The sequence below is a fragment of the Sciurus carolinensis genome, unplaced genomic scaffold (genome assembly GCF_902686445.1).
Source record: "Sciurus carolinensis unplaced genomic scaffold, mSciCar1.2, whole genome shotgun sequence".
Lineage (NCBI taxonomy): Eukaryota > Metazoa > Chordata > Mammalia > Rodentia > Sciuridae > Sciurus > Sciurus carolinensis.
In genome coordinates this window covers 343502-370207 of record NW_025920187.1, presented here as the reverse complement: position 1 = coordinate 370207, position 26706 = coordinate 343502, and the positions used below count along the sequence as shown (strand labels likewise).

Here is a 26706-nt window from a genome sequence, read left to right as displayed (position 1 = left end):
AAACCAAAGGAATGCACAAACTATTCAATGGAATAATGTTAGAATTTTTCCCAATCTGAAGAATGAAATGGAAAACCAAATCCACAAGGCTTACAGGACACCAAATGTACAAAATTACCACAGACCAAACCAAGGCACATTATAATGAAAATGCCTGGCATACAAAATAAAGATAGAATTTTAAAGGCTGCAAAGGAAAAGTGTCATACATCATATCGGGGGATTAAATACTACTCTTATTTCAGCCAGAGTCATACTCATGCCCCAATTGGTGGTCATTCTCCCCAGGATTCACACAGCAGCTGAGCCACATCAGATTTAGAATCAGCATCAACAGCTCCCAGTTGAATACACAACTGCTCAGTCTAGTAACTCACCCAGGAATTGGCAGGAAGGATGGAAAGGGCTTCTGCTCCTGATGACCAAACATTCTACATAAAACACTATTGCCTTCAACGTGGGTTGACATCATTCATCACATGGTTCTCATTGGAGGTGACAGAAGTCCATGGGGAATTGATAAAAATGCAGGTGTGTCTTTAAGCATTCCTGACAGCAGGAGACCACTGTTTAAGGACTCCCTGGATTTGGTATGTTGCTTACACATGTGACGTGTTGACCCACAGGTTCAACTGGGAACTGAAAGTGCTAGCACAAGTATGTGACAGGGCATTCATTGATTGCTGATGTGGCAGATATGAAAATTCACTTATCTCAGTCCTTAAATCCTGGAAGAATGAAACCCAGTCTGATGCATCATCAGAAGGTAAAGAAGGACTGGACTCCGGATCCAGTTACAGTCCACCCCCATATCTAATGACCCTACCGCAGGAACTTATCCTTTAGAATCAAAGAGTCATCAGTGCATGTTCCTCAACATCCTTCCAGGCTATTATCACTACACTGTATCTCTCAATTTCATGTAAAAATTCTATACAAAAACTCTTTGTAATGCAAATAAATGGAAAAGAATGGCTTTCCTCAAGTCCCAGGTATTGATCAATGGTGTATATGGCCGCATTGCTGTGGGTTCCTGCCCATGAACTCACACCCAGATCATCATGCTCATGGTCACTGAATGTGTCCAAAATTGCTCAATCCCATGCAACTTTGGATCACCCGTGAAAATTTGCTTTTACCAACCAGCTAAATTGATAAGAAAAAGTTAATGATTCTTTGAAATTTCCTTTAAAGTCCAGTCTCCCAAAATCTCCCACAACTTCCAATGGTGGCTACAGCTGAACTCCAGCCCCACAACGAGAGAACTCATCATCATGACATATGAGTTCCTGTGGTTTGAAGTGTTTCCTTTCCCTGATTTTGGTTATAGCATTGAAGGTATAAAAGAAGCATGTACTAAGTTTGTGATAAAGGATGAAGATACAATAATGGTGTCGTACCCTAAATCAGGTAAGGAATCAGGTCTGGAAACACCCATGAGAAAGGTGAGAGCTACGTCCTTGTGCACTCAGCAGATGGATGGAATGTGCTCCACATGCCAGGGAGCCCTGCTCTGGGAGGAAGGGGCAGTGCCCCAGCCACTTCCATTCAGACAATTGCAGAGAGTGAAACAAGTGCTCAGCAGGGATCATCTTAGGTATTGGAAGAGCGTATAGGAGTGAATCCTAAGCAGATTCAGGTGTTTGTGTGATGCCATGGGAGAAATGGGTGGTGAGGAGGACCAGTGAAGAAATAACAGCAAAAGAGCAGATCAGTAGAAATAAAAAGACTGAATAGGAGATCATGTGGAGAAGAAGTCTATTTTAGAGTAGGAGAATCACCATGGGAAATGTTGGAAATCAAAAATGAGCAGGGAAATTGCAAGGGACTGAAAGGGCATGAATCCTCCAACCTTGGGAGTGGAACTGGGGCAGGAGCAGTGCAAACTGAGTGACAATGGAGGCCATGGAATCAGAAGGGATGGTGTTATGGAAAGTAAAGAAGAGTGGGAACATCATAAAAGGATCTCAGCAAATAGACAAGAAGTAGAAGCAACCTCAAATGCATTGACAAGTGAATGCATAAACAAGGTGTGGCATATTAATACAATGGAATAAAATTCATCATTAACAACGAAAAATATTCAGACACCTTCTACAACATAGATCAATCCTGAGAGCATTGTGCTAAATGCATATGTTGATCACAAAAAGACAAATTCTATATGATTCCATTGGTGCAAATACCTAGTGTAGATAAGTTCATAGAAATAGAAAACCCCATGGTGGGGATGCAGGGACTGAAACATGGACATAAGTAGGGAAATGCTGTTAATAAGCACCGAGTTCCAGTTGTCAAAGATGAACAGGTTCTGAACATTGGCTGACAAAAAACAGGAACATGATTAACACTGCTTAGCACCTGATTGCATGCTTTGAATGGGGATATGGTTATGTTTATGTTATGGATTTTATCATGGTTCCTTCTTCACAAGTCAGGTTGAAATGAATGAACATCACTTTTCCTTCCTTATCTAGGAACACACTGGTTGACTGAAATTCTCTCCTTAATTCACTCCAAGGGGGATACCAGTGGATTCAGTCTGTGCCCATCTGGGAACGCTCACCCTGGGTAGAGTCAGATGTAGGATACAAATTGCTAAATGAGAATGAAAGACCAAGGCTCCTGACCTCTCACGTTCCCTTCCATCTATTCCCCAAGTCGTTATTCACTTCCAAGGCCAAGGTAAGTATCTAATGTTTCATCAATGCTTTTTGTCCTTCATGGGCCTAGATAAAACCTGTAGATCTTACCAGGCTGTCTGCTCATGGGGTAGGTTGGGAGAGACCTGAGATTCTCAGACACTAGGTGAGGTTAATGAGGCCACAACTCAGACTACACTTGAGTGCAAGGATATGGACCATTGCACAATTAGCTAGCCTGAATTCAGGGATAACAGGACTGGCTAAGGCCAGAGTCTTAGAAAACCACATCTTATGTGCAACCAGAATTTATAACTGCATCTACACTAGAGTATCCCTGCTTCCTTCTCTTGAAGACGTTAGCCGATATTAATTCAATAAAAGCCTCCCGCCAGGTAGGTGGAAGCCCCCAAGTCAGAATTGCCCATATGGAGTGCAGAGTATGCCTACATCGATAAATGCATAAATCCTGGGACTGCTCAGGAGACTGGCTCTCTATTCTAACCACCGCATCCCACTGCATGTCAATGTGCTTTGTCATCAGCAGCCACGTCAACCTCCCCATGGCTGAGGATCAATCGGCAAGGACCATGGATATCCAAGATCTAAGGTGTCACAGGTTATTTGTAGAAACATGCTTTCCAAAATTTTTGTTGACTTCTGATTTTTTTCATATGTTTCTTTACACATGAACAAGAAACCTAGATTAATGAACTCCTGTCTTGGAGAGTGCCTCACAGTGAGGCTGCTCCAATACACACAGTTCCATGTCTCCTTTTGGGTTTCATTAACCTCAGCCTCATTAAACTGAGGCCTAAGAAGACATTAGACCTGCAAGAATAACACCAAGACAGTTGATGCAAACACATGTCAAATTCTAATGTTCCACTCCCACTGGTGTGTGTGATGTGTGTGTGTGTTTGTGTGTGTTTTCATTAACATTAAACACTGGCCTCGGGGCTGGGGAGGTAACTCAGTCAGTAGAGTACTTGCCTTGCAAGCACAAGGCGCCTGGGTTCTATCCTCAGCACCCAAAAAACAAAAAAAAATAACCAATTGGTCTCTTAATATATACATATGTACACAGTTAAGCAACTGTACTCCAGACCAGACTTAGACATTTCTACAGTCCAGAAAGATTCCCCAGGCCCCTTCTACCAATCGGTGCCCACAAACTGAGGGAAACACACCCTGGAATACAGTTACAGATTACATTGTTTATTCTTGAATTTGTATAAATGCCTTCATGCTTTATGAAAGTAATGTCTGTGCAATTCTCAAAGGTCTTCTGTGTGTGAATGACCGTACATCGTTATGAATCTCAATATTCCATAATTTCTTAATCCATTCTGCTGTTAGTGATCATTATGGGAGAACACAAAAATAATTCACCAATTACCATTTAAAACTTTTCAGCAGCTTCCTCTATTCTGTAGACTAATAACCCAGAAATAAGAAAAATGTGAGACCTCTTCTATTCCTATCAAGGAATATGAAATATGAAGTTTACAAGGTATATTTTATTAAGGAGTACTATAACTAATTTGTTAAAGGAACCCACTGAAGTTCAATAGAGATTCAGTAAGAACTGCCTGGGGAAAGATCAAGATCAAGGTGAGAAATGACTGATTGAGACTGATTTTTCATTCTCTCATTTTTTCTTAATTTAAGGTGCTATATCTCATGAGAAATCCCAAAGATGTTCTTGTATCAGGTTATTATTTTTGGACTACATCAAACCTTCCTAAGAAACCAGAGTCACTGGAACAATACTTTAAATGGTTCATCCAAGGAAACGGTGAGAGTTCTGAGACATAAGATCTGCTTCCCCAACTCGACTGGCCTTTCATCTAATTTCCTGGTATCACTTTTGTATTCTTTTTCTGTATATTTTCCACATATGAGAGAAGACAGACAACCTTTGAATTTGTGAGTCCTAATTCTTTCAATTAGCATGTTGTTCTCCAGTTCCTTCCTTTTTCCTGCAAGTGACAGAATTGAGTTCTTCTTTATGATTGAGTAAGCCATGTCATGTATATGGAGTACATTTTCTGTATCCATTCATCAGCCAGTGGACACCTAGGCTGGCTCCATAACTTAGCTGCTGTGATTGAACTGTTATTAACATGGGCATGCATGCATTGCTATAGTACACTGACTTTAATTCTTTTGGATAAATACCAAGGGATTCTATGACCAAGGCATATGGTGGTTCCATTCCTAGACTTTTGAGAAAACTCCATACTGATATCCATGCTCTTGGTACTAATTGTAAGTGTTCTTTTCCTCTCACATCCCTGACAACATTTATTGTTATTTCTGTTCTTGATGATTCTAACTAGAGTGAGATGCAATCTCAGTGTGGCTTTCATCTGCTTTTATCTGGTTGTGAAAGATGTTGACAATCTTTTGCATAAAATTGTTTGCCATCATATTTCTCCTTCTGAGATATGATTGTCATTTACCCATCTATTCATTGGGGTTTTTGATTTTCAGTATTAAGGTTTTTGAATACTATATATATTCTGGGTATTAATCCTGTCACAGGAGTAGCTGGCAAAGATTTTCTCCCATTCTGTAGATCCTCTCTTCTTTCTCTCTTTCCCTTTGCTGTGCAGAAACGTTAATTGATGCCATTTCATTTACCAATTCTTGGTTTTGTTTCCTGAACACCAGGAGTCTTATGGAGAAAGACATTCCTGCATCTACACATTGACATGAAGGCGCTTTGTTTCCTACTAGTAGTTCCAATGTTGATGGTCTAATTCATGTTTTTTTGATCCACTTTGAGTTCATTTTTGTGCAGGATTTAGCTTCATTCTTCTATATGCAGGTATTCAGTTTTCCACGCACCATTTATTAAATAGGCTGTTTCCTCCAATATTTGCTTTTGGTGTCTTTGTTACGGATCAGATGAGTCTGTCTGTGAAGGTTTGTCTCTATGTCTTCTATACTAATCAATTGATCTATGGGTCTGTTTTGACGTAAGTTCAATTTTTGTGTTACTACACCTCTTTGGTATGATTTAAGACTGGGGAGACGTTGGAATGTGACACCTTCAGCATTACTCTTTGTGTGTGAGAGTGTGTGTTGGGGACTAGACCAGGGCCGTGCACATGCCAGTCAAGTGCTCTGCCACTGAGCCACATGCCAGCTCTTCATCAATGTTCCACTGCTCTAATGGCTCTAATTTTTCTGTGTCATTTCAATTTTGGGACTCTTCCTTCTATTTCTCTGAAGAATGTCAATGGTATTTGATAGGGATTGCATTGAATCTGTAGATTTCTTTTGGTAATATGTCAATATTGATTCTGGTGATCCAAGAACAAAAGAGGGCTTTTCAACTTCTCATGCCTTGTTCAATTTCGTTCTTCAGTATTCTGTAATTCTCATTGAAAGAGAATTTTCTCCACTTTAGATAGATCACATTCAGGGTTTCTTGAGTATTGTTTGATATGGTACCAGGGACTGAACGCAGGAGTGCTTAACTACACAGCCACATCACCAGCCCTTTTTTAGAAGTTGCTGAGTTGCTGACAACCTCACTAAGTTGCTCAGGCTGGTTCTCATCTCCCAGTCCTCCTGCCTCACCTTCCTGAGTCCTTGGGATTGTAACTATCTGTCACCAAGCCTGGATACCTAGGATATTTTAAGACCATTGTGAATAGAATTGTATTCCTGATTTCTTCCTCAGCAGATACATTACTGTTATGAAGAACTGATCTTGGGCTTTCTGTTGGTTTTGCATCCTGCTACTTTGCTGAATTTGGTAATCAGTTGTAGAAGTGTTTGGGGAGAGTTTTTGTGTCTTCAAAGCATAGTATCTTATCATCTGCAAACAGTGATAATTTGGCTTCATTCCTACTTGTAATATTTTTTGCCCTTCTTCTGCCTGATTTCTAAGGCTAGAGTTTCAAAAACTCTATTGAATGGGAGCCGTGAGTCTGGACATCATTGCATTGTTCCTGATCTTAGGAGAAATGTTTACAGTTTTTCACCAATTAGCATGATATTGGCTTTCGGTTTGACACATATACTCATGACGTTCAGTCAAGTTCTTCTGTCAAGGAAGATTCTTCAGATGTGGTAAAAACCCTTCATAAATTTTCACAAGTTGAACCAAACTTACATCCCTAGAATGAAACCAACGCATCATGATGTATAATCTTACATGTTGAATAGGATTTGCTAATATTTAATAGTTTTTCTGTGTCTGTGTATCACAGCAATAGTGATCTGTTGTTTTCTGACTTGATATGTCCTTGGTTTGGGTATCAGGTAGATACTAGTTTCATAGAATGAATTCAGGAATGGTGCCTCTCTCTGTTTCATTACCTAGTTTGAGGAACATTATCAATATACCTGAATCAAACTGTCAGGTTGTGATGAGTGACAGGGACAGCCCAGCCCCTGTTTTGGTAATGTGTAACCTGCACCCCTGTGCCTGACCTGCAGTGGCCTATGGATCATGGTTTGAGCACATTCGTGGCTGGATGTCCATGAGACACAGGGAGAACGTCCTGCTGCTGAGTTATGAAGAGCTACAGAAGGTGAGCAGCCTCTCATAGTCAGTGCCTGCCACTACACAACTTCCGTGCTCCCTCTTGATCCTCAGTGTCTCCACTCCACATTTCCTGTCAAAGCACAGCCTCTTGGAGAACACTGGGAATTAATAAGCCCTGAGTCTTCCTTACCCTGCTTATGCTTAACACTCACCAAGTTCAAGCCCTTTCTCCATGCCTCATCCTGGGTTCCGTCTGGGAACAACTAAAGGGCCCTTCCACACACTGAGGCAGGTGCCAGGGCTTATTCTCATACTTGTGGCTGTCAAGGAATTCTCTGTGCAGAAACCTGAATGCTGAGAGGAACCTAGTCATCACAAGGGACAGGCAAAAGGCACTAACCCCAGAATGTGTCCCTCTCTCTGGCTTCTCCCCTTCACTGACAAGGTGATGAGAAGATGAGAAGTCACTCTGTGTGACTCCTCTGAGAGGTCAGGGGCTGCAGTGACAGGAAAGGTCTGCAGATGGTGCTGAGCACTGGGGTGGGTGCAGGTAGAGCTGGGCAAGCCGAAGACCTCTACCTATCTGAGCACAGGATGGTGACTGTGGATGACAGTCATTGTGCCTTTCCACATTGCAAATGGAGAGTCTGTTCAAACTTCCCAAGTAAATATCTGAGTGTGTAGATAGGACACTTACACTGATGGATATAGCACGCTGAATATCTACTGATTCTAAGTTGATTTTTCTGTTGGTGCACGACCATGCCACACTGACCTGCACAAAACTGCACAGTTCTGTGTGAGTCAACTGGGTCCAGATGTAACTGAACTCTTTAGAATTTTTAGAAATATTATTTGTAATAATTAAGCAATGTAGGAAAAACAGAACAGTGAACACACCTTAGAAAACATGTGGTCTGTTAGTGATGTCTTGGAGACGGAGCAGGTGCCATATGCAAGCTGTCTGCTTCCCTGGGTGAAAGGCCTCTGGTCTCCTTCCTGCAGCTACTTCATGTTCTCCTGTGTTCTCAGCATGAAGTCAGTTCTCACCAAGGAGCCCTGGACGCCACGTTCACCTACCTCAGCAGCAAGCTCCCACACTTCCCTGTAATTCTCCCTGCAAATAACACAACACTTTTTAAATTATTGCCACAGTTGTTTCTTATTGTTCTATAGTAACTGGGGCTCAGGGGAAACAAATAATAATAAAGCACTGTAATCCTAAATGGAAGGTGTAGGAGCCAAAGCAATTCTTTTTTCTTTCAAGGATGTATGTCCTTGTAGAGATCTCCTGGGTTATCCATTCATAATCATGGGGCTTGAGTTGAGGAAGATATTCCAAAGCCCTATGTGTTACTCAAGTGCCAGTAATGGGACACAGCATCATCTGGGGTAAGGAGGAGTCTTTGGGGCTTTGTCTCCTGGCCTTATCTTGCACTCTCAGGAGTCTCTTTAGAAATCCTGACACCTGCCTCTGGGGTGTCCTAAACTCAACCACACTGGGAAACAATCCTGATCTTCATATCCCACATCCTTTCTGTCCCTCTTCCTGTCCCCTTTTGCTTTCTCCCTCCTTCTGGAATCCATCTCAGTCTTTTCCCATTCGGATAAATTTTCCTCTCCTCTTTCTTCCCCGCATCCCTCCTAAACTTCAATTCCAATCTTCCCATGTTTGCTGTCTTCCCCTTTCACAGCATCACTCTTGATTGCTCATATTTTAGGAGCCAAGAAGCACCATAAAGAAGATCTGTCAATTCCTGGGAAAGAAGTTAAATCCAGAAGAACTGGATTCAGTCCTCAAGAATAGCTCCTTCCACGTCATGAAACAAAACAAGATGTCTAATCTTGAAACAGTGCCTGAATCTTTAACGAGTCTGCACTTCTCAATGGCAAGGAAAGGTAAATGCTCTGGTTTGAGATTGCATGAGATTACTTAGAAGGCACTCTTCTCTTTACCATCCGACAGTAAGAGTGAAGGTGTTTGAACATATCAAATTTAATCATTTATTCCTGAGGCTGCTAGTGTTCCCTTATAGAAAAAAAAAATGTTTGCATGAAACTGGTATTGGCTGCAGGTACCTGGGGAAAGCTGATTCAGTGCTGGAGAGGAGGGTGGTATTGGAGATGGTGGTGTCTGGGTTACTCCACTGCTGACTTACCATAGAGAACTGCCCTAAAGAAAGAGATACCGGGGTGATCCAAGAGGGCGGACTAGAGGGTGACTGCATCTCCAGTCACTCCAGAATCCAGGAGTTAAGAAGGGGAGGCATTGAGAGACTCGGACTAAAATAGAGCCACGGGTGAGTCTGCCCACTGGGTAAAGCTCGGCCTGGGTGGCAGGCCCAGATAGAGGTGGCTTATTGGAGCAGGGCAGGGCAGCTAGAGTCTTCCACAGGCAGCCCTGCGCACTCCAGCAGTGGGCCCCTCCCACACAACCAGCTTCTCCAGGTTCTCGGAGCAGGCCCCCTAGTGAGAGCCTTTCTGATCAGAACAAACTCCAAGTCCCGGAGCCAGTGCGGCATGCTCTGGCCCACAAGCGCTTTCAGGGACCAGGACAGGGCAGCCAGAGACTTCCCCAAGCAGCCCGGCCCCCTGCGGTGGAAGGTGCCTTTCAAGGCTAACTTCTTGGAGCAGACCGCCCAGTGAGATCCTTTCTAAATAGAGCCAGCCACAAATCCCCGAGCCAACGGAGAGCTTCGATCCACAAGTAGCCTCTGGGATCAGGGCAGGGGACCAGAGACTTCTCCAGGCGGCTCTGCCCACTCCGGCCGCAGGCTCTTTCTATGGGGCGATCCAAGATGGTGACCTAGAGGGTGACTGCATCTCCAGTCGCTCCAGAACCCAGGACTCAATAAGGAGAGGCATTGAGAGACTTGGACAAAAATAGAGTCACAGGGTGAGTCTCCCCCACTGGGCAAAACTTGGACTGGGCGGCAGGTACAGATAGGGGTGGCTTATCAGAGCAGGGCAGGGCAGCTAGAGTCTTCCCCAGGTAGCCTTCCACACTCCAGGGGTGGGCTCCTTCCACACGGTCAGCTGCACGGTGCAGGCCCACAGTGAGAGCCTATCCGCACAGAGCCAGCTCCAAGCCCTGGAACCAGTAGGGGGCTAGGGACAGCTTTCTTCGGAAGCACTGCATTATCAAATTCCTCCAAGACATCAGGCTACTGAAGGCTGAGAGGTGATACACTGGAAATCTACCGGGACACTATAAGCCAATGGAGGAAATCTGCAATATCTCAGGGTCACACTGACAGCTGACCAATATGAGAAAACAAGGGAAGAAAATGTCCCAAACAAACCTAGATACTACATCAATAAAACCCAACAACAGCACAGCAGAAGAAATGTCAGAAAGGGAGTTCAGAATGTACATAATTAAAACAATCGGAGAAGCAAATGAGGAGATGAAAGAGCAAATGCAGGCATTAAATGATCACACCAATCAACAGTTAAAAGATCAAATACAGGAAGCACGAGATCATTTCAATAAAGAGTTAGAGATACTGAAAAAAAAAACCTGAAATACTTGAAATGAAGGAAACAATAAACCAAGTTAAAAACTCCATAGAAAGCATAACCAATAGGATAGAACACCTGGAAGACAGAACCTCACACATTGAAGACAAAATATTTAATCTTGAAAACAAAGTTGGCCAAACAGAGAAGATGGTAAGAAATCATGAACAGAATCTACAAGAATTATGGGATATCATGAAAAGGCCAAATTTAAGAATTATTGGGATTGAGGAAGGCTTAGAGAAACAAACCAAAGGAATGAACAATCTATTCAATGAAATAATATCAGAAAATTTCCCAAATCTGAAGAATGAAATGGAAAACCAAGTACAAGAGGCTTATAGGATTCCAAATATAAAAAATTACAACAGACCCACACCAAGGCACATTATTATGAAAATACCTAACATACAATATAAAGACAGAATTTTAAAGTCCGCGAGAGAAAAGAATCAAATTGCATTCAGAGGGAAACCAATAAGAATATCAGCAGATTTTTCAATCCTGACCCTAAAAACTAGAAGGGCCTGGAACAACATTTACCAAGCTCTGAAAGAAAATGGATGCCAACCAAGAATCTTATACCCAGCAAAACTTACCTTCAAATTTGACGATGAAATAAGATCCTTCCATGATAAACAAAAGCTAAAGGAATTTACAAAAAGAAAGCCAGCATTACAGAACATTCTCAGCAAAATATTCCATGAAGGAAGAGATGAAAAACAACGATGCAAATCAGCAACAGGAGGAGCTAGCCTAAAGGAATAGCCAAATAAAGGAGAAACCAAATCATGTCAAAAAACAAATATGAGTCAAATGACTGGGAATACAAATCATATCACAATAATAACCCTTAATGTTAATGGCCTGAACTCATCAATCAAAACACATAGACTGGCAGATTGGATTAAAAAGAAAAATCCAACAATATGTTGCCTGCAAGAGACTCATCTCATAGAAAGAGATACCCATAGACTAAAGGTGAAAGGATGGGGAAAAACATACCATGCACATGGACACAGCAAAAAAGCTGGAGCATCCATGCTCATTTCAGATTATGTGGACTTCAAGCCAAAACTAGTCAGAAAGGATAAAGAAGGTCATTACATGCTGCTTAAGGGAAGCATAAATCAGCAAGACATAACAATCATAAATATCAATGTCCCAAACATTGTCTATTCCACGTACGTCAAACAAATCCTTCTCAATTCCAGAAATCAAATAGACCACAACACAATAATACTAGGTTGTTTTAACACACCTATCTCACCACTGAATAGACCTTCCAAACAAAAATTGAATAAAGAAACCATAGATCACAATAACACAATCAATAATTTAGACTTAACCAACATATATAGAATATACCATCCAACAAAGAACGAATACACTTTCTTCTCAGCAGCACATGGATCCTTCTTTAAAATAGACCGAATTTTATGCCACAAAGCTACTGTTAGCAAATACAAGAAGATAGAGATACTACCTTGTACACTATCAGATCATAATGGATTGAAATTAGAAATAAATGACAGAATAAAAAACAGAAACTTCTCCAATACCTGGAGATTAAATAATACACTATTATATGATGAATGGATAACAGAAGACATCAGGAGGGAAAGAAAAAATTCTTAGAAGTAAACGAGAACAAAGACACATCATATCAAAATCTCTGGGACACTATGAAAGCAGTACTTAGATGAAGATTTATTTCATGGGGCGCATTCAAAAAAAGAAGTAGAAATCAACAAATAAATGACTTAACACTACAGCTCAAAGCCCTAGAAAAAAGAAGAGCAGACCAATACCAAAAGTAGTAGAAGACAGGAAATAGTTAAAATCAGAGCCGAAATCAACGAAATTGAAACAAAAGAAACAATTGGAAAAATTAACAAAATAAATAGTTGGTTCTTTGAAAAAATAAATAAAATTGATAAACCCTTAGCCACACTAACAAAGAGAAAGAGGGAGAAAACTCAAATTACTAAATTCAGAATGAACAAGGAAACATCACAACAGACACAAGTGAAATACAAAACATAATTAGAAGCTATTTTGAAAACCTAAATTCCAACAAAACAGAAAACCTCAAGACATCAACAAGTTTCTAGAGACATATGAATTACCTAAACTGAACGAGGAGATCATACACAACTTAAATAAATCAATTTCAAGCAATGAAATAGAAGAGGTCATCAAAAGCCTACCAACCAAAGAAAGTCCAGGACCAGATGGGTTCTCAGCCGAGTTCTACAAAACCTTTAAAGAAGAGCTCATTCCAATACTCCTCAAAGTATTCCATGAAATAGAAGAGGAGGGAACCCTCCCAAACTCGTTCTATTGAAGCCAATATCACCCTGATACCTAAACCAGACAGAGACACATCGAGGAAAGAAAATTTCACACCAATATCCTTAATGAATATCGATGCAAAAATTCTCAACAAAATTTTAGCAAATCGCATACAAATATATATTAAAAAGATAGTGCACCACGATCAAGTGGGTTTTATCCCAGGGATGCAAGGTTGGTTCAACATTCGGAAATCAATAAATGTCATTCACCATATCAACAAACGTAAAGTTAAGAATCACATGATTATTTCAATAGATGCAGAAAAAGCATTTGATAAAATACAGCATCCCTTCATGCTCAAAACACTAGAAAAAATTGGGGTAGTGGGAACATTCCTAACATTATAAAGGCAATCTACGCTAAACCCATGGCTAATATCATTCTAAATGGTGAAAAACTGAAAGTGTTCCCCCTAAAAACTGGAACAAGGCAGGGATGCCCTCTTTCACCGCTTCTATTCAACATCATCCTTTGACTCTAGCCAGAGCAATCAGACAAACCAAAGAAATTAAAGGGATACGAATTGGAAAAGAAGAACTCAAACTATCCGTGTTCGCTGATGACATGATTATATATTTAGAGGAACCAGAAAATTCCACCAGAAAACTTTTAGAACTCATAAGTGAATTCAGTAAAGTAGCATATTACAAGATCAATGCTCATAAATCCAATGCATTCTTATACATAAGTGATGAATCTTCAGAAAGAGAAATTAGGAAAACTACCCCATTCACAATAGCTTCGAAAAAAATAAAATACTTGGGAATCAATCCCACAAAAGAGGTGAAAGACCTCTACAATGAGAACTACAGAACACTAAAGAAAGAAATTCAAGAAAACCTTAGAAGATGGAAAGATCTCCCATGTTCCTGGATAGGCAGAATTAATATCGTCAAAATGGCAATACTACCTAAAGTGCTATACAGATTCAACGCAATTCCAATTAAAATCCCAATGATGTTCCTTGCAGAAATAGAGCAAGCAATTATGAAATTCATCTGGAAGAATAAAAAACCTAGAATAGCTAAAGCAATCCTCAGTAGCAAGAGCGAAGCAGGGAGTATCACAATACCAGATCTTCAACTCTACTACAAAGCAATAGTAACAAAAACGGCATGGTATTGGTACCAAAATAGACAGGTAGATCAATGGTACAGAATAGAGGACATGGACACAAACCCAAATAAATACAATTTTCTCATACTAGACAAAGGTTCCAAAAATATGCAATGGAGAAAAGATAGCCTCTTCAACAAATGGTGCTTGGAAAACCGGAAAACCATATGCAACAGAATGAAATTAAACCCCTATCTCTCACCCTACACAAAACTCAACTCAAAATGGATCAAGGACCTCGGAATCAGACCAGAGACCCTGCATCTTAACAGAAGAAAAAGTTGGTCCAAATCTTCAACTTGTTGGCTTAGGATCAGACTTCCTTAACAGGACTCCCATAGCACAAGAAATAAAAGCAAGAATCAACAACTGGGATAGATTCAAACTTAAAAGCTTTCTCTCAGCAAAGGAAACTATCAGCAATGTGAAGAGAGAGCCTACAGAGTGGGAGAATATCTTTGCCAACCATACCTCAGATAGAGCGCTAATTTCCAGAATCTATAAAGAACACAAAAAACTCTACACGAAGAATACAAATAATCCAATCAACAAATGGGCTAAGGAAATGAACAGACACTTCACAGAAGAAGATGTACAAGTAATCACCAGATATATGAAAAAATGTTCAACATCCCTAGTAATAAGGGAAATGCAAATCAAAACTACCCTAAGATTTCATCTCACCCCAATTAGAATGGCGATTATCAAGAATACAAGCAACAATAGGTGTTGGCGAGGATGTGGTGAAAAAGGAACACTCATACAATGCTGGTGGGGTTGCAAATTAGTGCAGCCACTCTGGAAAGCAGTGTGGAGATTCCTCAGAAAGCTTGGAATGGAAACACCATTTGACCCAGCTATCCCACTCCTTGGCCTATACCCAAAGGACTTAAAATCAGCATACTACAGAGATACAGCCACATCAATGTTCATTGCTGCTCAATTCACCATAGCCAGATTGTGGAACCAACCTAGATGCCCTTCAGTTGATGAATGGATAAAGAAACTGTGGCATATTTATACAATGGAATATTACTCCGCAATGAAGAATGATAAAATTATGGCATTTGTAGGCAAATGGTTGAAATTGGAGAATATCATGCTAAGTGAGATAAGCCAATCTCAAAAAACTAAAGGACGAATGATCTCGCTGATAAGCGGATGAGGACATATAATGGGGGGTGGGAGGGGCTAGCATTAGGTTTAGGGTTAGGTTTAGAGTTAGGCTAAGGAGAGCGGTAAGAATGAAGGAAAGAAGGACTGTGTAGAGCGAAAAGAGGGGTGGGAGGGGTGGGGGGGAGGGGAAAAAAAAAAAAAAAGCCTACCAACAAAGAAAAGTCCGGGACCAGATGGGTTCTCAGCCGAGTTCTACAAAACCTTTAAAGAAGAGCTTATTCCAATACTCCACAAAGTATTATAGAAGAGGAGGGAAACCTCCCATACTCATTCGATGAAGCCAATATCACCCTGATACCTAAACCAGACAGATACACATCTAGGCTTGAAAATTTCAGACCAATATCCTTAATGAACATCGACACAAAAATTCTCAACAAAATTTTAGCAAATCGCATACAAAAATACATTAAAAAGATAGTGCACCACGATCAAGTGGGTTTTATCCCAGGGATGCAAGGTTGGTTCAACATTCGGAAATCAATAAATGTCATTCACCATATCAACAGGCTTAAAGTTAAGAATCACATGACTACTTCAATAGATGCAGAAAAAGCATTCAATAAAATACAGCATCCCTTCATGCTCAAAACACTAGATAAAATTGGGGTAGTGGGAACATTCCTTAACATTATAAAGGTCATCTACGCTAAGCCCATGGCCAATATCATTCTAAATGGTGAAAAACTGAAAGCGTTCCCCCTAAAAACTGGAACAAGGCAGTGATGCCCCTCTTTCACCGCTTCTATTCAACATCGTCCTTGAGACTCTAGCCAGAGCAATCAGACAAACCAAAGAAATTAAAGGGATACGAATTGGAAAAGAAGAACTCAAACTATCCCTGTTTGCTGATGACATGATTATATATTTAGAGGAACCTGGAAATTCCACCAGAAAACTTTTAGAACTCATAAGTGAATTCAGTTAAGTAGCAGGTTACAAGATCAATGCTCATAAATCCAATGCATTCTTATACATAAGTGGTGAATCTTTAGAAAGAGAAATTAGGAAAACTACCCTATTCACAATAGCATCGAAAAAAATAAAATACTTGGGAATCAATCTCACAAAAGAGGTGAAAGACCTCTACAATGAGAACTACAGAACACTAAAGAAAGAAATTCAAGAAAACCTTAGAAGATGGAAAGATCTCCCATGTTCCTGGATAGGCAGAATTAATATCGTCAAAATGGCAATACTACCTAAAGTGCTATACAGATTCAACGCAATTCCAATTAAAATCCCAATGATGTTCCTTGCAGAAATAGAGCAAGCAATTATGAAATTCATCTGGAAGAATAAAAAACCTAGAATAGCTAAAGCAATCCTCAGTAGCAAGAGCGAAGCAGGGAGTATCACAATACCAGATCTTCAACTCTACTACAAAGCAATAGTAACAAAAACGGCATGGTATTGGTACCAAAATAGACGGGTAGATCAATGGTACAGAATAGAGGACATGGACACAAACCCAAATAAATACAATTTTCTTTTTTTTTTTCTTTTTTTTTTTTTTTTTACGTTTACATAGGGTAATGATGTTTATTATATTTTTCCCCTCCCCCCCACCCCTCCCACCCCTCCCACCCCTCCCACCCCTCTTTTCCCTCTACACAGTCCTTCTTTCCTTCATTCTTACTGTTCTCCTTAGCCTAACTCTAAACCTAACCCTAAACCTAATGCTAGCCCCTCCCACCCCCCATTATATGTCCTCATCCACTTATCAGCGAGATCATTCGTCCTTTAGTTTTTTGAGATTGGCTTATCTCACTTAGCATGATATTCTCCAATTTCAACCATTTGCCTACAAATGCCATAATTTTATCATTCTTCATTGCGGAGTAATATTCCATTGTATAAATATGCCACAGTTTCTTTATCCATTCATCAACTGAAGGGCATCTAGGTTGGTTCCACAATCTGGCTATGGTGAATTGAGCAGCAATGAACATTGATGTGGCTGTATCTCTGTAGTATGCTGATTTTAAGTCCTTTGGGTATAGGCCAAGGAGTGGGATAGCTGGGTCAAATGGTGGTTCCATTCCAAGCTTTCTGAGGAATCTCCACACTGCTTTCCAGAGTGGTTGCACTAATTTACAACCCCACCAGCAATGTATGAGTGTTCCTTTTTCACCACATCCTCGCCAACACCTATTGTTGCTTGTATTCTTGATAATCGCCATTCTAATTGGGGTGAGATGAAATCTTAGGGTAGTTTTGATTTGCATTTCCCTTATTACTAGGGATGTTGAACATTTTTTCATATATCTGGTGATTACTTGTACATCTTCTTCTGTGAAGTGTCTGTTCATTTCCTTAGCCCATTTGTTGATTGGATTATTTGTATTCTTCGTGTAGAGTTTTTTGAGTTCTTTGTAGATTCTGGAAATTAGCGCTCTATCTGAGGTATGGTTGGCAAAGATATTCTCCCACTCTGTAGGTTCTCTCTTCACATTTCTGATAGTTTCCTTTGCTGAGAGAAAGCTTTTTAGTTTGAATCTATCCCAGTTGTTGATTCTTGCTTTTATTTCTTGTGCTATGGGAGTCCTGTTAAGGAAATCTGATCCTGAGCCAACAAGTTGAAGATTTGGACCTACTTTTTCTTCTATAAGATGCAGGGTCTCTGGTCTGATTCCGAGGTCCTTGATCCATTTTGAGTTGAGTTTTGTGTAGGGTGAGAGATAGGGGTTTAGTTTCATTCTATTGCATATAGTTTTCCAGTTTTCCCAGCACCATTTGTTGAAGAGGCTATCTTTTCTCCATTGCATATTGTTGGAACCTTTGTCTAGTATGAGAAAATTGTATTTATTTGGGTTTGTGTCCATGTCCTCTATTCTGTACCATTGATCTACCTGTCTATTTTGGTACCAATACCATGCCGTTTTTGTTACTATTGCTTTGTAGTAGAGTTGAAGATCTGGTATTGCAATACCCCCTGCTTCGCTCTTGCTACTGAGGATTGCTTTAGCTATTCTAGGTTTTTTATTCTTCCAGATGAATTTCATAATTGCTTGCTCTATTTCTGCGAGGTACATCATTGGGATTTTAATTGGAATTGCATTGAATCTGTATAGAACTTTAGGTAGTATAGCCATTTTGACGATATTAATTCTGCCTATCCAGGAACATGGGAGATCTTTCCATCTTCTAAGGTTTTCTTGAATTTCTTTCTTTAGTGTTCTGTAGTTCTCATTGTAGAGGTCTTTCACCTCTTTTGTGAGATTGATTCCCAAGTATTTTATTTTTTTCGATGCTATTGTGAATGGGGTAGTTTTCCTAATTTCTCTTTCTGAAGATTCATCACTTATGTATAAAAATGCATTGGATTTATGAGCATTGATCTTGTAACCTGCTACTTTACTGAATTCACTTATGAGTTATAAAAGTTTTCTGGTGGAATTTCCAGGTTCCTCTAAATATATAATCATGTCATCAGCGAACAGGAATAGTTTGAGTTCTTCTTTTCCTATTCGTATCCCTTTAATTTCTTTGGTTTGTCTGATTGCTCTGGCTAGAGTCTCAAGGACGATGTTGAATAGAAGCGGTGAAAGAGGGGCATCACTGCCTTGTTCCAGTTTTTAGGGGGAACGCTTTCAGTTTTTCACCATTTAGAATGATATTAGCCATGGGCTTAGCGTAGATGGCCTTTATAATGTTTAGGAATGTTCCCATTACCCCAATTTTTTCTAGTGTTTTGAGCATGAAGGGATGCTGTATTTTATCAAATGCTTTTTCTGCATCTATTGAAATAATCATGTGATTCGTAACTTTAAGTCTGTTGATATGGTGAATGACATTTATTGATTTCCGAATGTTGAACCAACCTTGCATCCCTGGGATAAAACCCACTTGATCGTGGTGCACTATCTTTTTAATATATATTTGTATGCGATTTGCTAAAATTTTGTTGAGAATTTTTGCATCGATGTTCATTAAGGATATTGGTCTGAAATTTTCTTACCTTGATGTGTCTCTGTCTGGTTTAGGTATCAGGGTGATATTGGCTTCATAGAACGAGTTTGGTAGGGTTCCCTCCTCTTCTATTTCATGGAATAGTTTGAGGAGTATTGGAATGAGCTCTTCTTTAAAGGTTTTGTAGAACTCGGCTGAGAACCCATCTGGTCCAGGACTTTTCTTTGTTGGTAGGCTTTTGATGACCTCTTCTATTTCATTGCTTGAAATTGGTTTATTTAAGTTGTGTATGTCCTCCTCGTTCAGTTTAGGTAGTTCATATGTCTCTAGAAATTTGTTGATGTCTTCAAGGTTTTCTGTTTTGTTGGAGTATAGATTTTCGAAATAACTTCTAATTATGTTTTGTATTTCACTCGTGTCTGTTGTGATGTTTCCTTGTTCATTCCGAATTTTAGTAATTTGAGTTTTCTCCCTCTTTCTCTTTGTTAGTGTGGCTAAGGGTTTATCAATTTTATTTATTTTTTCAAAGAACCAACTATTTATTTTATTAATTTTTCCGATTGTTTCTTTTGTTTCGATTTCGTTGATTTCGGCTCTGATTTTAACTATTTCCTGTCTTCTACTACTTTTGGTATTGGTCTGCTCTTCTTTTTCTACTGCTTTGAGCTGTAGTGTTAACTCGTTTATTTGTTGATTTCTACTTCTTTTTTTGAATGCACCCCATGAAATAAATCTTCCTCTAAGTACTGCTTTCATAGTGTCCCAGAGATTTTGATATGATGTGTCTTTGTTCTCATTTACTTCTAAGAATTTTTTTATTTCCCTCCTGATGTCTTCTGTTATCCATTCATCATATAATAGTGTATTATTTAGTCTCCAGGTATTGGAGAAGTTTCTGTTTTTTATTTTGTCATTTATTTCTAATTTCAATCCATTATGATCTGATAGAGTACAAGGTAGTATCTCTATCTTTTTGTATTTACTAACAGTAGCTTTGTGGCATAAAATATGGTCTATTTTAGAGAAGGATCCATGTGCTGCTGAGAAGAAAGTGTATTCATTCTTTGTTGGATGGTATATTCTATATATGTCCGTTAAGTCTAAATTGCTGATTGTGTTGTTGAGATCTATAGTTTCTTTATTCAATTTTTGTTTGGACGATCTATCCAGTGGTGAGAGAGGTGTGTTAAAATCGCCTAGTATTATTGTGTTGTGGTCTATTTGATTTCTGGAATTGAGAAGGATTTGTTTGACGTACGTGGCTGAGCCAATGTTCGGGGCATAGATATTTATGATTGTTATGTCTTGCTGATTTATGCTTCCCTTAAGCAGCATGTAATGTCCTTCTTTATCCCTTCTGACTAGTTTTGGTTTGAAGTCCACATTATCTGAGATGAGGATGGATACTCCAGCTTTTTTGCTGTGTCCGTGTGCATGGTATGTTTTTCCCCATCCTTTCACCTTTAGTCTATGGGTGTCTCTTTCTATGAGATGAGTCTCTTGCAGGCAGCATATTGTTGGATTTTTCTTTTTAATTCAATCTGCCAGTCTGTGTCTTTTGATTGATGAATTCAGGCCATTAACATTCAGGGTTATTATTGTGATATGATTTGTATTCCCAGTCAATTGACTCATATTTGTTTTTGACATGATTTGGTTTCTCCTTTATTTGGCTATTCCTTTAGGCTAGCGCCTCCTGTTGCTGATTTGCATCGTTGTTTTTCATCTCTTCCTCATGGAATATTTTGCTGAGAATGTTCTGTAATGCTGGCTTCCTTTTTGTAAATTCCTTTAGCTTTTGTTTATCATGGAAGGATCTTATTTCATCGTCAAATTTGAAGGTAAGTTTTGCTGGGTATAAGATTCTTGGTTGGCATCCATTTTCTTTCAGGGCTTGGTATATGTTGTTCCAGGCCCTTCTAGCTTTTAGGGTCTGGATTGAAAAATCTGCTGATATTCTTATTGGTTTCCCTCTGAATGTAATTTGATTCTTTTCTCTCGCGGCCTTTAAAATTCTGTCTTTATTTTGTATGTTAGGTATTTTCATAATAATGTGCCTTGGTGTGGGTCTGTTGTAATTTTGTATGTTTGGAGTTCTATAAGCCTCTTGTACTTGGTTTTCCATTTCATTCTTCAGATTTGGGAAATTTTCTGTTATTATTTCATTGAATAGATTGTTCATTCCTTTGGTTTGTTTCTCTAAGCCTTCCTCAATCCCAATAATCCTCAAATTTGGCCTTTTCATGATATCCCATAGTTCTTGGAGATTCTGTTCATGATTTCTTACCATCTTCTCTGTTTGTTCAACTTTGTTTTCAAGGTTAAATATTTTGTCTTCAATGTCTGAGGTTCTGTCTTCCAGGTGTTCTATCCTATTGGTTATGCTTTCTATGGAGTTTTTAACTTGGTTTATTGTTTCCTTCATTTCAAGGATTTCAGTTTGGTTTTTTTTCAGTATCTCTAACTCTTTATTGAAATGATCTCGTGCTTCCCGTATTTGGTCTTTTAACTGTTGATTGGTGCGATCATTTAATGCCTGCATTTGCTCTTTCATCTCCTCCTTCAATGCCTGCATTTGCTCTTTCATCTCTTCATTAGCTTCCCTGATCGTTTTAATTACGTACATTCTGAACTCCCTTTCTGACATTTCTTCTGCTGTGCTATCATTGGGTTTTATTGATGTAGTATCTAGGTTTGTTTGGGACATTTTCTTCCCTTGTTTTCTCATAATGGTCAGTTGTCAGTGGGACCCTGAGATATTGCAGTTTTCCACTATTGGCTTCTAGTGTCCCAGTAGATTTCCAGTGTATCACCTCCCAGCCTTCAGTAGCCTGATGTCTTGGAGGAATCTGATAAAGCAGCTCATTCGAAGAATACTGCCCCTAGCCCCCTACTGGTTCCACGTTTTGGAACTGGCTCTGTGCGGAAATGCTCTCACTGTGGGCCTGCACCATGCAGCTGGCCGTGTGGGAAGAGCCCACTGCCGGAGTGTGGAAGACTACCTTGGGAAGACTCAAGCTGCCCTGCCCGGCTCTGCTAAGCCACCTCTATCTGGGCCTGCCACCCGGGCTGAGCTTTACCCAGTGGGCAGACTCACCCGTGGCTCTATTTCAGTCCGAGTCTCTCTATGCCTCCCCCTCTTAGCTCCTGGGTTCTGGAGCGACCGGGGGTGCAGTCTCCCTCTAGGCCGCCATCTTGGATCTCCCCATGAAGAGAGCCCGCAGCCGGAGTGGGCAGAGCCGCCTGAAGAGGTCTCCGGCTGCCCTGCCCTTATCCCTGAGGCTGATTGCAGATCGAGGCACTCCGCTGGTTCTTTGCAGGAGTACACTGCGCTGCAGCGGCTCCGGGACTCGGAGCCTGCTCTGTTCAGAAAGGCTCTCACTAGCGGGCCAGTTCCGTTCCGAGAACCTGGAGAAGCTGGCTGTGTGGGCGGGGCCCACCGCCGGAGTGCGCAGGGCTGCCTGTGGATGACTCTAGCTGCCCTGCCTGGCTCCGATAAGCCACCTCTATCTGGGCCTGCCACCCGGGCCGAACTTTACCCAGTGGGCAGACTCACCCGTGGCTCCACTTCAGTCCGAGTCTCTCAATGCCTCCCCTTCTTAACTCCTGGGTTCTGGAGCGAATGGGGGTGCAGTCTCCCTCTAGGCCGCCATCTTGGATCTCCCCGTGAAGAGAGCCCGCAGCCGGAGTGGGCAGAGCCGCCTGAAGAGGTCTCCGGCTGCCCTGCCCTTATCCCTAAGGCTGATTGCAGATCGAGGCTCTCCGCTGGTTCTTTGCAGGAGTACACTGCACTGCAGGGCTCCGGGACTCGGAGCCTGCTCTGTTCAGAAAGGCTCTCACTAGCGGGCCAGTTCCGTTCCGAGAACCTGGAGAAGCTGGCTGTGTGGGCGGGGCCCACCGCCGGAGTGCGCAGGACTGCCTGTGGATGACTCTAGCTGCCCTGCCCGGCTCCGATAAGCCACCTCTATCTGGGCCTGCCACCCGGCCGAGCTTTACCCAGTGGGCAGACTCACCCGTGGCTCTATTTCAGTCCGAGTCTCTCTATGCCTCCCCCTCTTAGCTCCTGGGTTCTGGAGCGACCGGGGGTGCAGTCTCCCTCTAGGCCGCCATCTTGGATCTCCCCCCAATTTTCTCATACTAGACAAAGGTTCCAAAAATATGCAATGGAGAAAAGATAGCCTCTTCAACAAATGGTGCTGGGAAAACTGGAAAACTATATGCAACAGAATGAAATTAAACCCCTTTCTCTCACACTACACAAAACTCAACTCAAAATGGATCAAGTACCTCGGAATCAGATCAGAGACGCTGCATATTATAGAAGAAAAAGTAGGTCCCAATCTTCAACTTGTTGGCTTAGGATCAGACTTCCTTAACAGGACTCCCATAGCACAAGAAATAAAAGCAAGAATCAACAACTGGGATGGATTCAAACTAAAAAGCTTTCTCTCAGCAATGGAAACTATCAGCAATGTGAAGAGAGAGCCTACAGAGGGGGAGAATATATTTGCCACTCATACTTCAGATAGAGCGCTAATTTCCAGAATCTATAAAGAACTCAAAAAACTCTACACCAAGAATATGAATAATCCAATCAACAAATGGATAAGAAAATGAACACACACTTCACAGAAGAAGATATACTAGAAATCAACAGATATATGAAAAATGTTCAATATCTCTAGTAATAAGGGAAATGCAAATCAAAACTACCCTAAGATTTCATCTCACCCCAATTAGAATGGCGATTATCAAGAACACAAGCAACAATAGGTGTTGGCGAGGATGTGGTGAAAAAGGAACACTCATACATTGCTGGTGGGGTTGCAAATTAGTGCAGCCACCCTGGAAAGCAGTATGGAGATTCCTCAGAAAGCTTGGAATGGAACCACCATTTGACCCAGCTATCCCACTCCTTGGCCTATACCCAAAGGACTTACAATCAGCATACTACAGAGATACAGCCACATCAATGTTCATTGCTGCTCAATTCACCATAGCCAGATTGTGGAACCAACCTAGATGCCCTTCAGTTGATGAATGGATAAAGAAACTGTGGCATATCTATACAATGGAATATTACTCCGCAATGAAGAATGATAAAATTATGGCATTTGCAGGCAAATGGATGAAATTGGAGAATATCATGCTAAGTGAGATAAGCCAATCTCAAAAAACTAAAGGACGAATGAACTCGCAGATAAGCGGGTGAGGACATATATTGGGGTTGGGAGGGGTTAGCTTTAGGGCTAGTGTTAGGTTTAGGGTTAGGGATAAGGAGTGTGGTAAGAATGAAGGAAAGAAGGACTGTATAGAGGGAAAAGAGGGATGGAAAGGGTGGGGGGAAGGGAAAAAAATAATGAATCAAACATCATTGCCCTATGTAAACGTATGATTACACAAATGGTATACCTTGACTCCATGTACAAATAGAGAAACAACATGTATCCCATTTGTATACAATAATAATAAAAAAAAGAAAGAGATATCACGGAAACAGCAAACTGAAGAAGGTAGAGAGGAGGTCGTTTGCTAGGAGACATTGTCAGGCCTCCTTCTTGTGAGGAAAGATGAATCACATCAACACACTTGGATTCAGGCCTATTGAAAATGTCTACTGCAAGTGATGTGAGAACCTCTTTTTCCAAAATTCCTCCAGTTCTCATCTATCTGGAATGGTGTGACATGGAATAAATCTACCAAATGCTTCAAAAGATACTCAAGAGGTCAGGATTCCTGCACACAGTGCACATGGAGCACAGAGGGATAAACCAGAGGACTGGGCTGGGAATGTCACTCACTGAGAGAGCAGAGTCTACCAGAAGAAATAAATGAAAATTGTCTGATAATGAAGATAACAAGGAAAATAAGAGTAAGAATGAGTTTTTATATGATAGCAACGACAAGTTAGGCATTCTACTACTTTATATTTATATGAGTATAGGGTTTGCATAAATATAACATATTAGCATAGATATTTTTATATATTTATTATTGTAATGTTATATGAAATAATTTAAATGATACATACTATAACACTTAATCATTTAAGTGAAGGCTTTATGTCCATATCATTAGTTTCCATTCCACCCAAATATTCTCAATGGTAAAGGATCTGGGGCTTCCTAAATTCTTATCTGTAAAAAATGGTATGATGCTCACATTTTATTCACTCTTTATTAATCCTGTCAACAACGTTTACTGAGTATATAGCATGTCATTCTTTGAAGCACCACGAATGAGACAATTAATAGAAAGTGCTGACTTCCTAATATGTTAAAAACATAGCATATGCATATTCCAAAAGGAAAAGCCTACAACATGCAGTGTTTGATCATTGCTGTGAAGTGAACGAGGGTGGAGGTGTTCAGTTGTGAACTGAGGGCCTCACTGAGTAACTGCATGGGAGCAAACACTTGAAAGAGGCAAATGAACAAGGTGTAAATACGTCCAGCAGGACAGCACTCTAGGGTGAGGTCAAGACATGTAAAGAGCCTGCAGAGGGGGAGCCTGGCATGTTTAAAGTTGGGCAGTCCCAGGGGTGGTGTCTGGAACAACAAGGACCCTATGCCCAGAAGCACAAAAGTACCAAGGGACTTACTTGAAAGAGACTGGAAGTCCTAGGAGACTTGGAACCAGAAGTGAATGGAGCCACTGGGCCTGGCAACGCATCAGGGTGGGTGTCAGGGGCAGAATAGCTTCTATCAGAGAATGGCCAAAGCAGACTAGTTGTCATCTGATCTGATCACCCAGGTCAGAAATTCTGTTAGCTTGGGCCAAAGGGGTAAAACAAGAAGTGGTCAGGCTTAGTTATATTCCAGATGTTCTGATTTTATACCCAGCACTGTGGCTTATGGATTTGGTACAAGATGGTTGGGGAGAGAGGGGGAGTCAGGACACACTATAGAGGCAGGTAGAAGTGTAAAAGGGTACGGTGCCCAGGCAGCAGGAGGGCTCACCATGACCCAGTGGCCATTATACTGCTTTGACAGTATAAGGAGAAGACCTGTCTTCAGACCTGTCTCTAGATCTGATGTGACTCTCCTTCATGTTTCCAGGCATCTGTGGGGACTGGAAGAATCACTTCACAGTGGCCCAAGATGAAGCCTTTAATAAAGTATACCAAGAGAAGATGGCAGGTTTTCCCAAAGACCTGTTCCCATGGGAATAATGTTGAAGACATTCTGGATCTTCTATGGATGCTGATAATTGTTGTCCTGTCCTGGGATGAGTACAGAAGTGGGGAGTTCTAGAATAAAACCCATTTCTACAAGAAAAGGGAGGGAAGGACAGGATGGCATAAAGAACCAATGAAATATAAACTAATAGAGGAGCAAAAGGAAATCTAGCTGAGTAGAGAAGGAGAATGGGAGAGGGGAGGAGGCCCAGCAGGGAGGGAGGAGCGAGACCTGAAACGCCTTTCCCTGCAGGGATGAGTGTTTCTGGATCTACCCAACTACTGTGCATAGCAAATCTAAC

At 40.8% G+C, this 26706-nt stretch overlaps 1 protein-coding gene across 1 annotated transcript; it reads left to right on the top strand.

Moving 5' to 3' along the window:
* Positions 1–1244: 1244 nt before the first annotated feature.
* Positions 1245–26706, top strand: LOC124974889 (sulfotransferase 2A1-like). The gene is made up of 6 exons (XM_047537853.1): positions 1245–1410; positions 2522–2685; positions 4314–4356; positions 7098–7192; positions 8868–9045; positions 26286–26706. Exons 1-6 carry the CDS (start codon positions 1275–1277, stop codon positions 26396–26398), a joined length of 729 nt encoding a protein of 242 aa, XP_047393809.1. The 5' UTR covers positions 1245–1274; the 3' UTR covers positions 26399–26706.

What these genes read in the sequence shown, in the direction of transcription:
- LOC124974889 (XM_047537853.1), top strand. Translation starts at nt 1,275, where the DNA reads ATGACATATGAGTTCCTGTGGTTTGAAGTGTTTCCTTTCCCTGATTTT. An exon ending in GGTGTCGTACCCTAAATCAG is followed by an intron (nt 1,411 to 2,521) that starts GTAAGGAATCAG and finishes ATTCACTCCAAG; the next exon opens with GGGGATACCAGTGGATTCAG. An exon ending in CTTCTCAATGGCAAGGAAAG is followed by an intron (nt 9,046 to 26,285) that starts GTAAATGCTCTG and finishes TCATGTTTCCAG; the next exon opens with GCATCTGTGGGGACTGGAAG.